The 15,270-nt window shown below is 32.1% G+C and overlaps 2 protein-coding genes across 4 annotated transcripts; both read right to left on the bottom strand.

The window, feature by feature from the left end:
• Positions 1-1,551: 1,551 nt before the first annotated feature.
• Positions 1,552-2,460, bottom strand: LOC123198162 (50S ribosomal protein 5 alpha, chloroplastic-like). The gene is made up of 2 exons (XM_044612797.1): positions 2,251-2,460; positions 1,552-2,087 (listed from the first exon to the last, which is right to left on the bottom strand). The coding sequence occupies exons 1-2, from the start codon at positions 2,330-2,332 to the stop codon at positions 1,759-1,761; spliced, it is 411 nt and encodes a 136-aa protein (XP_044468732.1). The 5' UTR covers positions 2,333-2,460; the 3' UTR covers positions 1,552-1,758.
• Positions 2,461-2,792: 332 nt separating this feature from the next.
• LOC123198161 (aladin) lies at positions 2,793-12,026 on the bottom strand. Of its 3 annotated transcripts, none has more exons than XM_044612793.1 (16): positions 11,826-12,026; positions 11,685-11,740; positions 11,463-11,603; positions 10,649-10,763; positions 10,388-10,487; positions 10,087-10,266; positions 9,705-9,763; positions 7,403-7,490; positions 7,225-7,300; positions 6,095-6,194; positions 5,331-5,382; positions 4,052-4,189; positions 3,593-3,680; positions 3,261-3,328; positions 3,106-3,145; positions 2,793-3,026 (listed from the first exon to the last, which is right to left on the bottom strand). In XM_044612793.1, exons 1-14 carry the CDS (start codon positions 11,881-11,883, stop codon positions 3,266-3,268), a joined length of 1,314 nt encoding a protein of 437 aa, XP_044468728.1. In that variant the 5' UTR covers positions 11,884-12,026; the 3' UTR covers positions 2,793-3,026; positions 3,106-3,145; positions 3,261-3,265. The 3 variants fall into 3 exon arrangements, with proteins under 3 accessions (XP_044468728.1, XP_044468729.1, XP_044468731.1); XM_044612794.1 differs by having other exon boundaries at positions 3,106-3,142; XM_044612796.1 differs by lacking the exon at positions 4,052-4,189.
• Positions 12,027-15,270: the final 3,244 nt, after the last annotated feature.

Raw genomic sequence — 15,270 nt, 5'->3', positions numbered from 1 at the left:
TTGAATGAAATTATAAAATCAACCTTGATGATTGGCTTTTAGAATACCTACTCTAACATAATAATATTCTTTCTATGCGGAATTATAAAATACTAACCTTTTGCCATTATTTACTGTTGAATTGCAGCAGAATGACAGCCTCGTCTTACTGAAAGCACAACTCTTCCAAACTATACGAATTAAAAAATTAATTGTGTATGTGACAATGGAATTCGTTTTTCCAAGGATCCATGCAATACAAATAATGTAACTACAGGGGAAATGGAGAAACAGACATGGACTATCATATGTGTTGAATTAACTATTGAAACAGTTATTGGAGATTAAAACTCAACCCTCTATCTCCCCAATTAACTGCTGACAATGGAGAAAGAAAAGCCAACAAGAAATACTCATTCAACCAAAAATTTTTTCTTTATCATTCATTAGTGTAAATATGTAGTAATGAGTGATGATGAATTGAAGAAAACTTAACTTAAAAAAGTGGAATCTTTTCATACTGTAAATTTTCACATTTAAAAATTGTAACATCAGTAGAAGTCATTTTTTAGGTAAAAAATACTTAGCATGATTAATAGGTCACATAACAATTAGCAAATGTGACAAGAAAACAAAAATTAACTATAATTGCCTTATTTTGCTGCTCTTAACAGTCTAACTATCATCCCCTATCAGGAAAAACATCCGGCTATAATGGGGAATATCATATTGCATATTTATTATCATTTAGGTAAACATTAATTCTATATATATATATATATATATATATATATATATATATATATATATATATATATATATATATATATATATATATTATTAAATTGGCTTGAAAGACGAAAATAATCACCTGAAGGAAAAACAATGGGAAACACAAATCATTTTTCATTGTTTCTGTGTTTTTTCCTACTTGTATCATCTGGTAATTTTTATATATTTTTTGTTTTTTTTATCTGCAAAGATGATTTTGAGTGTTGTGTTCTATATTTGCCTTGATCATTGATATTGTGAGATGAATGTACATAGGAACACAATTTGAAGAAGCGCAGGCAATGGATATTGATTGTGATTTTATTCTTCTTGTAAAGGGTACTTGCTCAAATCTTTTCTGTTATGGGATTTGCCATGAGAAGGACAGTAATATTACACATGCTTTATGCAGGATAAATGAAAGTGTTTGTTGTTGCATGAAATGAAATCATCATCTTTTGGTTAATGAAACAAACACATTTTCATACTAATACCAAGTTTACTCTTTAAGAGATTGAAATTTGAAATGAACTCTCTGTTTATTCCAATAATGTTAATAGGTAATTAAGCACCTAACTGATTAATCATATTGTAGTTGTTATGTTATTCTTCCCCAAATCCTTCCACTCTTGGGAATCCACATGAATTATATCTAATTAATATTCTATCAACAACCACATGTGTGATTATCCTAGGATTTTTTACCATACATGAGCCTTTTGACGTATCCCCTAAAAAGATTGAGGGCATACTTACTTTATCTTTGATTTCTCATGAATATCATCTACTTGGAGAGGCCTCTTTGGAGTTTGAAAACAACAATACAACCTCAAAGGGTTCCAAAACACCCCCTTAAAATCTGAAGAACACAATTCAAAATGTTTGGAAGATGTGTTAATTATTTTAACTTTGGGGAAATTTTCAAATTCAGAGACTTTGGGTTAGTGCTACTTTTTGAGATACTTTCAAGACCAAAACATTGATTCTGCAGCTTAAAATGATCAAGTCTCACACATTCTTCAATTTGTTAATCTTAGAGGGCGGCCATCGACCCCTCTTCCTCATCCTCCGTTTATGGAGAAGTTTCTTTCTGCGAAGGCGTATTTTCTTTGAAATTTTTATCCTCATCTTCTGTTCTAGCTTTAGCTGAAGCTTTGACTCCACTGGCATTTCGTTCAACAACAAATCCTCTTCATTATCACTTTCAGACTGCGGCTCAACATCTCCAAAACACTCCGTTTCAGTTGAAGCCTTAACAATCAAAGCATCTCTTTTGCTGGCGATAGCACAAAATCTAGGGCAAGACCTCAATTGCAGAGCAATGGGTTTCATGAAAACTGAAAACCAACAACTTAACAGCATCATGGCATGAAAAACTCAGTAAAATGAGATTGCCCATCAGGGTCTTATTTGCAAACTTTTAAAGTTAAACTCCTTTTAGTACGAATAAAAATTCCTAATTCCTATTCTGAACAGTTATGAAGAGAAAGAAAACCTTACCGGGTGCCGCCATGAACAAAACGGTCATAGTTGATGAATATGGTGGACTCAGTGTACTAAAGCAAGACGGGAGAAGAGCCATTATCTTCTGCTTGCAAAGTCTCGACTTCTGGATTTTTTTTAACTTGTGCAAAACGCCAAATATGAGCCCTGTGTCTGCGATTATTACGTTTTCGAAAAGGGTTTTAGTACTGTACAATACAGGTGGAGAATCAGAGGTTCTTCTCCCGTGGAAAATCTGGTTCATTCCAGTGGAAAATCTGAACCCTTGATCGAAAATCCAACGGACAACAATTTTATTAAAATGAAGTTGATATTAATAAAAAGATATCTTTTTGTTTATGTTTGTTTTCTTTTCATGCCAAATTTCCTTATTAAGAAATAAAATCTAATTAAAATATTTAGTAATAATAAACATATTCATTTAACAAAAAGTAATTACATGTCTTAATTATCAACCAATTCAATTGGTACCCCGTTATTCCTTCCATGGACTTCTCTTTTATCTTTTTATTTAAAACATAAAAACAAAACAAAAGTTGTAACGTTCTTAAGATGTGCTTGGACATTGTTAGATTAGATTTTTATATGTGCTTATGGCATAATTCTAATCAGCTTAATCATTTATTAAGAAACCAAATAACAACAACAACATTGCACATTAACAATTTAGAACAAAAGCCACGCCATCCCTCAATTCCAATTCTCCACCAAATCATCACATCACCCATTTGCCTTGCTTTGCCTCTCAAAGCATACAGTTCCATGTTCCATCTCTGGAGACAGGAAAACAAATAATCAATCTCAAGGTCAATAATACTACTGTTTCACTTATGAACAGAGCCAATAGTATACCTGCATCTGTCTTCTTCACCACCATCACTGGTTGGGGCTACTACACACATTCATAAGAAACAATGGATGAGCCGTAGTATGCTGACTCAAACTTCAAACAAAATGTGGTTTAAAAAACTAATGTTAATAAACTAAAGTAGAACGAAGTCATATACCTTAACTAAGGAAGAACATGAGATTGAAAAATGAGAGGATAGGTACAGCAAAATCCACTGCTCCAGCACTGCGTTTTTGAGACAAAATACATAATATTTTTATAATTAATCCAAACTCCTAAAGTGGTGGAATCAATATGACTAGTCTCCAAATTCAATAAACACCAATGTGAACAATTTGTTACAACTTCTCCATTATGCAAGTAGAAACAAGCAGTTCACACAACAATGTATGCTCAATATTAAATAAAACAATAACTAAATAAATTGTTTGAAGTTTCAGAATCATGAAGGTTGAACAAGGAAATGTTAAATAAGTTGTGACGGCTTACCACAGATAGCAATGGTCCCTGTTTGAACTTGTCATGAAATGCAAAGGTGAGTGGTTTTGGATAGTCCCCAGGCCCTCTAATAAAACCACTGATTCATAAAATACAAATATCAAAATTAATTACAGGCTAAATGCAAAGATTGCCCTCATCAATATTCTTCCATTTGTATATATGAAATGATACTTGACAGTAGATGAAAATGATAAATAACCATTATATACCAAGTAAATAAGGGCATACATGAAAAGATTTATGGCAATACAATTTTTTGTAACTTTTACAACATTTAAACTACTAGATCAAACTTTAGAGAGTTGGAATTGAGTTCAGCATTCATGAATAATGGTCCAAATATAGATATTTCTGAATAGGCCTTGAGCTTAATATAAGCTGTTAAGTCCTAATCACTTTAAGGTTTTTATGTCAAGCAGTTACTTAATTGTGGAGAAAACGACTTACATTAGTGAAACAGAAATCAAAGGACTCCTTCTAACATCATATACAGCAATGAGACCCTTGTAAATATCATGACCCCCTTTATAAGACACAGCTAATCGCTCCCCTGAGTCATCCCATGCTACCTTCTCAATTCCCTGACTGCAGAATACAACATAAAGAAATAGTTGTCTGATGATGTCATGAAAGGCACTAATTTTGAAAAATATTTGTAACATATGCACCTTACTGCCTGTAGATCATCATATTAATATGTACAACTTACTGGGTAAGATAATCTTGATATTAAAAATTATGATGCCACCTGAAAAGGCAACTCTGATTTAACCTGGGTGTTGGTGCATGAGTGGGAGACTCCTAGATTTTTAATGCAATAAATGACTAAATAAAAGAATGAGTTTTGTTTGCTTCTACAGGTGTACTCAAAATTGCGTCATACACAGAACTCTACTAATTTCAGAAAATTCTTGTTTTTCTCTTTCTGTTAAACTCAGTCAATTTGAAGATAACAAAACCTTGTGTTTAAGGCTGAATGTATGGCAGATACATGACAAAAAAACAAACCAAAGACAAATAATTGATTGTTTTAACGCTGGCAATGATATATAAAACTGGAAATTCGATTTTTTGGTGTTCTATTCTCACTATAAATGTGCTTTTTCATTCAGTCAAAATTATATGAATCAATTAGACAACACGATAGTTTTGTTTATCTTGTCAAAATTATATGAATCAATTAGACAACACGATAGTTTTGTTTATCTTGTGCACATATTCTTGATGTTTCACTATCATAGTGCCTTTATGAGTGAAAAAGCTACTGTATTTTAGAACTATGCAATGACACTATTTTTAGTTTGGTTAGAAGGTAATATGAGGATCTTTGAAGATCATTTGGAAGAAGGCATCTCCCTTTTATGGGATAAAATGTGCATCTCTTTATGCTACAGTAACTTCAGATTTTTGTATAATTCCCCATTTTTTTAATTCATCATACCTCGGAAGCAGTTCTCTAATGATTTGTCTTTGTGTTAGCTAGTTTGTGGCAGTAGGCTAATTTTGAACGTCCTCCTTGTGAGTGGGAGTCCTAGGCTGTCATGTTTAATAATTTTTACTCTTTCCTGCTTTTACTGAAGGACAGCTTGTTCTTTTCTTGAAAATTTTGACCCATAATATAAATTAAGTTCATGATTTTATCCAAAACATAAAATTAATAAAAGAAAAAATGACAAATTTTCAAATATTAGGCAACACTAAAGGAAATGATTTATTTTATCTCTACCTGCCAGTTAAGGAAAGTATTTCAGGCAAATCAACAGGTAATAGATGTGCATCTGCAGAGAATTATCAAAGAAAGAAATTACAGTCACCATACTGATATCAAGGGAGTAATACGTTTTTTAAGAAAACAAAGCAATTTACACAACTGAGAAGAAAGTACATCTGAAACATTCAAATTCTAACAGCAGACTATCACAAAGAAACTAAATATGTCAAAACTTTTTATTCAAGTCTTGGGGATGGTTCAGTCAAATCCTATCTCTGACAATCTTTTTCTCATGACATATATTAGCGCATGCTCATGAAACTGGGTAATGGTATATATCTTTTAGCTCTCTAAAGCTGGCACTATTTTAGTAGACTGGTAACATTTGAAAGATTGCTTTATATTAATATATATTGCAAATAATAATACTATGTGCACAACCTTATGCACAAACAACAATGTGTCACCATGTGATTAGGTGTTGTTTTATCTTTAATTTTTAACTGTCTAATCATATGATGACACGTTGTTGTTTATGTACAAAGTTGTGCACATAACACTACTCTATTGCAAATTTATTAGAAAAATAGCCATACTATACAAACTGCTGAAAATTAGTTCCAATGTTTTTTTTTCTAAAAGGAAAAGAACTATTCAATTTCTCAAATACTTTATTTCCATATCTTAAGCTTGTTTAAATTCTTATTCAAATCCATAAAATACACAATTATTATCACTCAGATTGTTTTAATTATGAGTAATTGTGCAAGCAAGCATACCCAATGATGGAGGCTTTGATGCAAAGTGTATAGAGCCCAATGTTGAAGACCCAGAGAAAGCAAGCAATATCATACGTCCCTCAGGATCCCATGTTGCTCCCTGATAACGACAATCAAGATTGAAAGCTGGATGGTTAAAGACTTCTCCCAGAGTATAATGCAGAGTACCCAAAACAATTATACTTACAAGAAAAACAATAAAGCATGAAATTAAATGAAAACTACAATTTTCCAACAGATGTTAGTTATCTAGCTGACTAACTATGCCATCCTTGCCCAAAAAAAGTCCAGTCCAAGATAAATTTAGAAATCATTGCACATCTAGAGTAGAAATACAAGCCAATCCTCACAAGCAATGAAGCCAAATCACATAAAAGAGGACTGACAAGGCTCATTTAGTCAATCAGCACACCTTTTGATAAAGGGTCTCTGTACTTTTAACATCATTCTATCAAAATTATGGGATTATGTTTGAATCAATTAAGGTAAAAATTGAAGAAAACCAGATGAAGTCACTATAAAACAAAAACAGGAAAAGGTTGAATTGCATACCATTTTTTTTTTTTTCCTTTCAAAGGAATCTATGAAATTATATAATTTTGTGGACAAGTTGACCACTCAATCAGTACAAAAACTTGATCACGTATTTAAGATATTTTGTCCCAAAAACAGTAGAGAATCTCTTTCTTAATTTTCTTAATCACACACTTATTTCTTTCCAGCCAAATAATCCTTAAGAGCTTACACAACACCCCTACATAGAAGTCTGACTTTCTTCTCTAACCCAAGACCAAACAACTTTTCCATAAGCAAAAAACACAATTGGTGTGTTTCCACTGATATTTTTTGCTTCTTTGATTAGAGTATGTCACAACCTGACTGCTACTGGACTGTGGATAAACACAATCTGCTTTTTGACTTTGTTTTTTTAATACCCGCAAAAAAAATGATGGAGATAAATTCATATATAAACCATACATCATTCATAAAACTATTCACAAGAAAAACAAATAAAGAACAAGAATCGGACACAGGGTTTGCATTAACAATATCTGAATATTCACAATAGTTTTTGAGTTATGATCATGAATTTAAAAAATCAGTCACCAACATCAATGCTATATTCTTACCTTGACAAAGCCACTAGTTGAAGACCATGGTTCAGAAGTCCACAAGTTTGTTTCCCAAAGATAAAATGTTCCATCACTAAAATGAAACAAAAACAGTATGATGCATCTCCTAAACTGCTCATGGTTTATCCAATCAAAGCATATATGTAACTATAAGGGAGTTCTGTTAAGACGGTACAATTTTGCAGAAAAAAAGTAATCTCCTGTTGGTGACCATTTAAGCATTGATATGCCAGCCAATCCACGTCGAATTGGTACCCCCAGCCCTGAAATGTTATATAAGACTATGAATATCACTGAATAAAGAGGAAAAGAAAATCCCCAGTTTGGTACATGTTGAGCATTCTTTTGCTAATAAGACTACTCATACAATAAACTAGATAATGCATTTACAATGTAGCATTATATTGCAGAGCTTCAAGACATGCAATGGTAAATAGATACAAAATATTATGTTCTTCTCATTATATATCATAAACCATCTGCAATTGAAGTGGCAACAAAAATTGAGAGTGCATGAAAGATTAGTTCATGTCACATCGTAAGACCTGAACCAGAATTAAATAAGTCAAAACTCGAGTGTTAAGAACTCATAAATCTCTTAACTCTCAAACAACCAATTGAAACAACACAAACAAAATGGAATGGAAAATAGGATTTTTTATACAAGACTATTAATAAGCAATGTCTACAAAGAACAAAAACAAAAACCAAAACAGTCCTATTGGCTTGCAAGAAGCTATAATCTGTCTAATTTGTTTACCTTTCAAGAGGCTAGAACTCTCCCTACCCTATGTGTTTTCTCTCCATTTTTCCTCCCCCATTCTTTTCGCAATTCCTCTCTCACACTTGTCCATAACTGCCTTCATAACTACCCATGTTTCCCATTATTATTCTTGCCTATTAACTACCTACCTTCATAACCACCCACTATCTTATTTCATAACTACCCACTATCTTATTTCATAACTGTCCACTCCCCATTTTATAACTGCCCACTTCTCTTCTTCGACAATTTAACTAAATATGAGTTCTAACATTATCTGTCTCTTTGAAAACCATCTTGTCGTCAAGGTGGAGGCAAGGAAAGATCTTCCCACTACAAAATTCCGTTAACCTCCTCCCTCATGTTATCCATCTTGTCATCCTCACTCATAAACATTACTTTCAATTGCCAAAATTTACAACAGTGGGTTGGAGTATATTTCTCATCACACCAAAAACATAATCTTTTCTCCCATTTCAATTGAATTTTGGCATCCTTCCTTACTTGCATTTGAAATTAACTTGCTAAAGCTTACGGACCTATTGTATTTTTCCATTGATGATTTGAATATTTCAATTGGTGTAGGAGTCTTTGGGGGTTTGAAATTGTAAAGGTTGGGCTCGGTTATGGTTTGAGTGATTAATGAAGCTTGGGTTTGGGTAAATGAGTTTGGGCTTGTGTGATGAATGTTTTGATTTGGGTGGGAGTTGTTTGGGTTTGATTGTAGGGTGTTTGGGCTTGGGTAGTAATGTTTGGATTTGTGTGGTAAAAGTAACTATCTTCAAAACTTATGGGTGGATTTGAATCAAGCTTGATCTTGGGCTTGCTCGAGTTTGGCTTGGTCTTGTAGCAATATTAAATTTATGTAGTAATTTTAAACTTATTAATTATTACTTTTTACGAAAATTTAGTTTTCTAATAAAATAAAACATGTAAGGAAGTTAAATTGTGATGAAAAAGGAAAATAGTAAGTCTATTTATAATGGGTAAGGCAAATTGTTGAAATTTCTCTCACTAGATATGGGACTCTTAGAATTGGATTGCAAGCTTATTTACAGTGGGTGTGAGAAATTTTAACAACTTACCTCACCCATTATAAATAAGTTTACTTTTTCGTTTCTCATCACAACTCAACTTTTTTCCATGTTTTCTTTTATTAGAAAACATAAATTTTAAAAAAAAATTTTAAATGAATGGCTGCTCAATTCGGGCTCAATCAAGTTGAACTAGCAATCGAGCTCAAATAGCTCAGCTTGAATCTAGCTCTACATAAACTGCCCTCATAATTGTGCATGTTTTCGACTCTTATTCTTGCCTATATTGCCTTCATAGCTACCCACTTCCCTTCTTTTACAGGTCACCTAAATATAAGTTCTAACATCAAGCAAGGACAATTGTTATTTTATATTCTACATGCGTACATCATAAAAAATTTCAAGAGTGCTGAAGAAGCTAGTTGGATATGGTAGAAGCAATGTCAACTAATTCTAAATTTATCCAACAAACTAGCAAACAATTTTTGAGTGCAAAAGAATACTAAAAAAGAAAAGTAATTCAATCTAAATCAATACTATAGCTTGAGCAACATCCCATATGGTAAATGATGAGAAGCAATGTCAACTAATTCTAAATTTATCCAGCAAACTAACAAACAATTTTTTAGTGCAAATGAATATTTAAAAAAAAACTAATTCAATCTAAATCAATACTATACCTTGAGCAACATCCCAAATGGTAAATGATGAGCTCTCATATGAGGCTGATGCCAACCATGTAAAGATAGGTCAAGGATAATCATAATTACATATTAAACAAACACCCGATCAAATACAAACAAACCAAGAGAGAGGTCAGATTGTACTAAAGTATGAAGTATCCAAAAGATTGATTAATAAAAGTAAAACACAGTTCAAAATTTTAAGCAAAAGAAAAATATTCTTATTACACTACTGTAAGGATGAAAAGATAGCATGTTAATTATAGTTCTTAATTGCCATGTAAGCTCTTAAACAATAGAGGTTATTTCTAGTTTCAATAAACCAATAAAATCAAAATAACACCTCACAAATAGTCAATATATAAATAGATGTGGATATCTTCCATCTGGACTCCATGAGAGGCCCGTTATATGTTCTCCATTCTCACTTTGAAGAAAGTCAACTAGAGTCCATCGAGTTCCAGAGCCTCTAGAGAGGGTTCCCAAGAATGAAGCAGCCCCAGATCTCACAGATGCTGCATTACCTGGATAAGAAGCAGCCCATATGCAAATTCCACCCCTAAAGTTTAAGTCAAGAGTTAAGAAGTTAATTAGGCTTTATCATCTATCAGAAAAATTCTGCGACAAAATGCTAGCACAAGCAAATTAATAGAAAAATAATGAGACAACATGGTACTTGCTTGCATCCTATAGAGAGAGACCTCCCCCCGTTTGGTCTCCACTCAAGAACTTGAACATTTCTTTGAGACTCACTAGTCAAAATGCATGGATCCTTCCCCTCTGTTCAAAATCAAAGTTCTATGAGCATGTATATGATTAAAGAGGCCAAAAGTAATCTCTTCAACAATAGAAATGCCGATAGAAAATAGAAAGTAAGTAGCTAATGTACTCAAAAAATAACTGAAAGAAAGTTCAAAAGAAAAATAAAATTATATACAAACCCGAATCCTCAAAATCACGAACTATAACTTGATTAGTCCCAGAGATAAACGCAATGATATTCTTATATTGGTGCCAACTTACACCTTGAAGATCAACTTCAGGTAACAAGTTCACCTACATTATGAAATAGAGAGTAATTCAATAAAATCCTACAACTTTTCTCATATAGTAGTGTCTTCACCTGGCAAATGAACTCTAACATTGATCTTGTCTTATCTTACTAAGTTTGTTTATATTGTACTATTCACTGCCTTCAAACTTGAGCAATAAAATATCAGTGCAATCAATTATTTAAAATAAATTGGTAGTTCACAAAAGTACCAATGGTACAATCAATCAAAATCCCAAATTGCGGCATCTTACAATAATATGTTAAATAGCACTAGTAGACTAAACCACAAACAAATGAACCTCATTAGCAAGATTCTGTTTTCTATCTTGGATGATAAACTTTTGAGATTCTGGTGTAGAAATTTACCCGCAGTGGTAATTCTAGAACATCAATCAGTAACATAATTAAAGAAATGGAAACAAAATATTCCATCACAGAGAGAAAATATCACAGCAAGAGAACAATACCCACAATTCCTTAAAAGGAAGACTGTCCACCTAAACAGATACAATAAAAATTCCATTTACGATCCATAACAGGGTCGGGCTAATACTAGAAAATTAATACCAAATGACAGACATTACAATCCGTAACTACTCTACTTAATAGCATGAGCGTTATGCTTCGGTAGTCAATATACAAACTTTGCAAAATTTGATCAGGAAATTAAGAAAGGCATAGTAATTAAGAAAAGAAAATACATGATTGGGATAAAAAATGCGTTTAAGGCCCAGCAATGTTGACAAAAAACCCTCTGTTTCACCGTTTCTTCTGCCTCCCTGCTCAGTTTCTTGATGATCGGGTTCTTCACTCTGAAACGGCACCGGACTGAACACCATTCCCTGTGACATATCAACGAAGCAACACAATTTGAATCACTACCAGTAAAAGCATACTTGGGTTCTAAACAAAATGAATCATACAATGAGTTTTCCATAAGTTTCTTTAGCTCGATCATCAGACAGAACATCGGCAGTAACTGCAAAAAAAGATGATTAATTTATATCAGAGATTGTAAATTACATTATACTGTGTACAGAGATAAAGATTGAAAAAGAACATACTCAAATCTCTGTTGATTTCGCAAATGGTAACAGTGCCAGGATTAGGAAAACAAGGCATTGCAAAATGATCAAAATTTCAGGAATTAAGAACTTCGAAGTTTTAGGGTTTTAAGGCCAAAAGCTTTAGGGTTTGTAGGCTATTGAAACCAAAGCTCAACCCACACCAAAATGAAGTTGAAACGTTAATGGGCGGTAATTTGATCTGCAATGGAACTAATTTAAGTCAATTTATATGATCTAATTTAAATTAGGGAAATTTTGAATGGCCAAAATTAAGGGCCTAAGCGAAATTGCCAAAACAATAAGGTTTAAACAAAAATGCACTTTTTTATGAAATGTCTAAACTGCCCCTATATATAAACTAAGGGTTTTACTTATTTTCCGCTTAATTTTCCCACAGTTTTACTGTACAAATTCAAAGAATTTTTCCTTTCCCACAGTCATCCCATGGTTATTCTATGGGCGAAGCAATTTTCATCGATTTTCATGTTTTTAGGCGATCAAAAATGACAAAGAATGTTAGTATATCTTTCCTACTATTGTTTTAATGAATTTATTGTTAAGATTATTGAGATTTGAAGGAGATTTTGTGGTTTGAAATTCTAGGGTTCTGATTTTAAACAATGCATAAATGTTTTGATTATTAATTGTTTTGGTTGAATTTCTTGAGAGGTTTTGTGTTATAGAATATACACATTTGATTTGTGTTCAAATTGGAGGCAGAAACGACGACTTTTGCACCAGAAAAGGGGTTAAAACAACCAATGCTTATGTCTGTGGGAACAGTAAATCCCACGGTCAGGACGAATTCTCCCATGGTCAAAAGAGATTGACCGTGGGTTAGGGGGTGAAATAGCTTTTTTAAAACATTAGGGAGTTAGGGGAGTCCATGGGGGTGTTTGTGAAATTTGCCATGAGACAGTTGGCTAATACTGTGAAAAACATGGGTTGGGGGAAATTTACTTTTTTTAAACTACAGGGGCGCTAAGAAATTAGAAAATTGCTGAGGGGGCAAGAGATAAATATTGGAGATAAATATTGGACCTGTTTGTAGTAGAAATTTTCTGAGGAGGTAAATTGATATTTTTCATATATACGGTTTCTCAACGTGTAGTTTTCGAATTTTATATCTATTTTTTCTGTTTTAGGGTTTTTCGATATGTAGTTTTTAATTTTGATATTCGGTTTTTCAATTTTTGTGCTTTTTTTAACATATTTTACAATGTAATGACGAAATTTTAGCTTGATATTTTGGTTTCGATTTTTGTGCTTTATAGGATATATCGATTCGTATTTTTGAATTCTAGTTTCGTTTTTTTGAATTTTGTCGTACTAGGATATACTGACTTGTATTTTTCATATTTCTAAATGATTTTTCAATTAGTGACATTCTCACGTATTTCAACTTATAGAATTCAAATTCTAGTTTCGTTTGTTTGATTTTCGTCATTTTAGGATAAATTGACTCGTATTTTTCATATTTTCTAACGATTTTTCTATTGTTGATATTTTAGGGTATTTCAACGTATAGAGTTTAAATTTCAGTTTCATTTTTTCGATTTTCACCTTTTAGGATAGATTGATTTGTATTTTTCAGATTTTCGAATGATTTTTTAATTGTTGATATTGAAAGGTATTTCAACATATAGAATTCGAATTTTAGTTCTGTTTTTCTAATTTCCACCATTTTAGGATATATCGACTCGTATTTTTAGATTTCTAAACGAATTTTCGATTGTTGACGTTTTAGGGTATTTCAACGTATAGAATTCAAATTTCAGTTTTGTTTTTTTATTTTTGCCGTTCTTGAATATATCAACTCGTATTTTTAGATTTTTAAACGATTTTTCGATTATTAATATTTTAGGGTATTTCAATGTATAGAGTTTGAATTTCAATTCCTTTTTTTTTATTTTCACCTTTTTTGGATAGATCGACTCCTATTTTCATATTTTTTAACGATTTTTTTGATTGTTAACATTCTAGGGTATTTTGATATATAAAATTCGAATTTTAATTCCATTTTTTTATTTTCACCTTTTTTGGATAGATCGATTCGTATTTTCAGATTTCTTAATAATTTTTTGATTATCGACATTCTAGGGTATTTCAATGTATAAAATTCGAATTTCAATTTCAATTTTTTTATTTTTGCCTATTTAGGATAGATCGACTTGTATTTTCAAATTTCTTAACGATTTTTTGATTTTGACATTTCAGGGTATTTCAACGTATAGAGTTCGAATTTCAATTTCGTTTTTTCGATTTTCACCTTTTTAGGATAGATCAACTCATATTTTCAGATTTCTTAATGATTTTTTGATTGTTGACATTCTAGATATTTCAATATATAGAATTCAAATTTCATTTTTGTTTTTTCGATTTTCACATTTTTATGATATATCGACTCGTATTTTTAGATTTCTTAACGATTTTTTGATTGTTGATATTCTAGGGTATTTCAACATATAGAATTCGAATTTTAGTTTCGTTTTTTTTTATTTTCACTATTTTTGTTTTGATTGTTTTTCTATGTTTTTTTATTTGTCATTTCTACATTTATTTGCATATCTGTTTTTAATTAATGTCTTACAAATTTTTAAAATTTTTTGCAAGATATTTCTCGTAAAAGGAAACGTGTTGAAGGTGAGCTGGAAATCCCGATGAGTCCAGACACTTTTGAGTAGAGGTTATATGTCATGCATAACGCACCGTATTATCCAAAATTACTTTTACACTGATCCCGGATCAACTTTAACTGTTTGAGGGGACATGTTTCGAGTATCTCCTTCGTATACTCGAAACCAAATTTTTCAGAGTGTTGGTTCATGTATTTCTCCTATGACAGCTATATCAGCCCTCCGTCAGAGACAAGTTATGGTTTAGGGTTAATAGAGTTAAAGTGAGATTCAACTCGTTTGAGTTTTCTTTGATGATAGGGCTATCATTTAGCCGACTCACTACTCTTTCATCATATATTTCTCGTTCATCCATACATAAGATCAGAGATACATACTTTCAGAGTTGTCTAAAGGTGTAGTATCATGACATAGAGCATATTTTTTTGGCTAGGCCATGGGGGGATGATGATATTGACGCTGTCAAGATGGCCTTGCTGTACTGTCTTCATATGGTGTTATTAGGGAATGATCGACGAAAGAAAATATCCATCCAATACTTACAATTGGTTGATTATCTGAATGGGTTTAATTCCTACCCCTGGGCGGTATCGTGTGGTAGATGATGTACGAGTCTATGTAGCAAACGAGTGATAGAGTCTGCTCCAGACAGATGCCTAAAATGCATAAATATGACCTCTACGGATTTCCTTTTGCATTTTAGGTAAATTTAAATTTATTGATTATATATATTAATTGGCAAAAATACGAATTGATTTATTTTAATCATTAATAGTTATATTGCAGTATTGGATATATGAGACACT

This window comes from Mangifera indica, chromosome 15, assembly GCF_011075055.1.
Source record: "Mangifera indica cultivar Alphonso chromosome 15, CATAS_Mindica_2.1, whole genome shotgun sequence".
Lineage (NCBI taxonomy): Eukaryota > Viridiplantae > Streptophyta > Magnoliopsida > Sapindales > Anacardiaceae > Mangifera > Mangifera indica.
The sequence above is the reverse complement of the archived record's forward strand: the minus strand, read 5'-3'. Positions and strand labels throughout refer to the sequence as shown.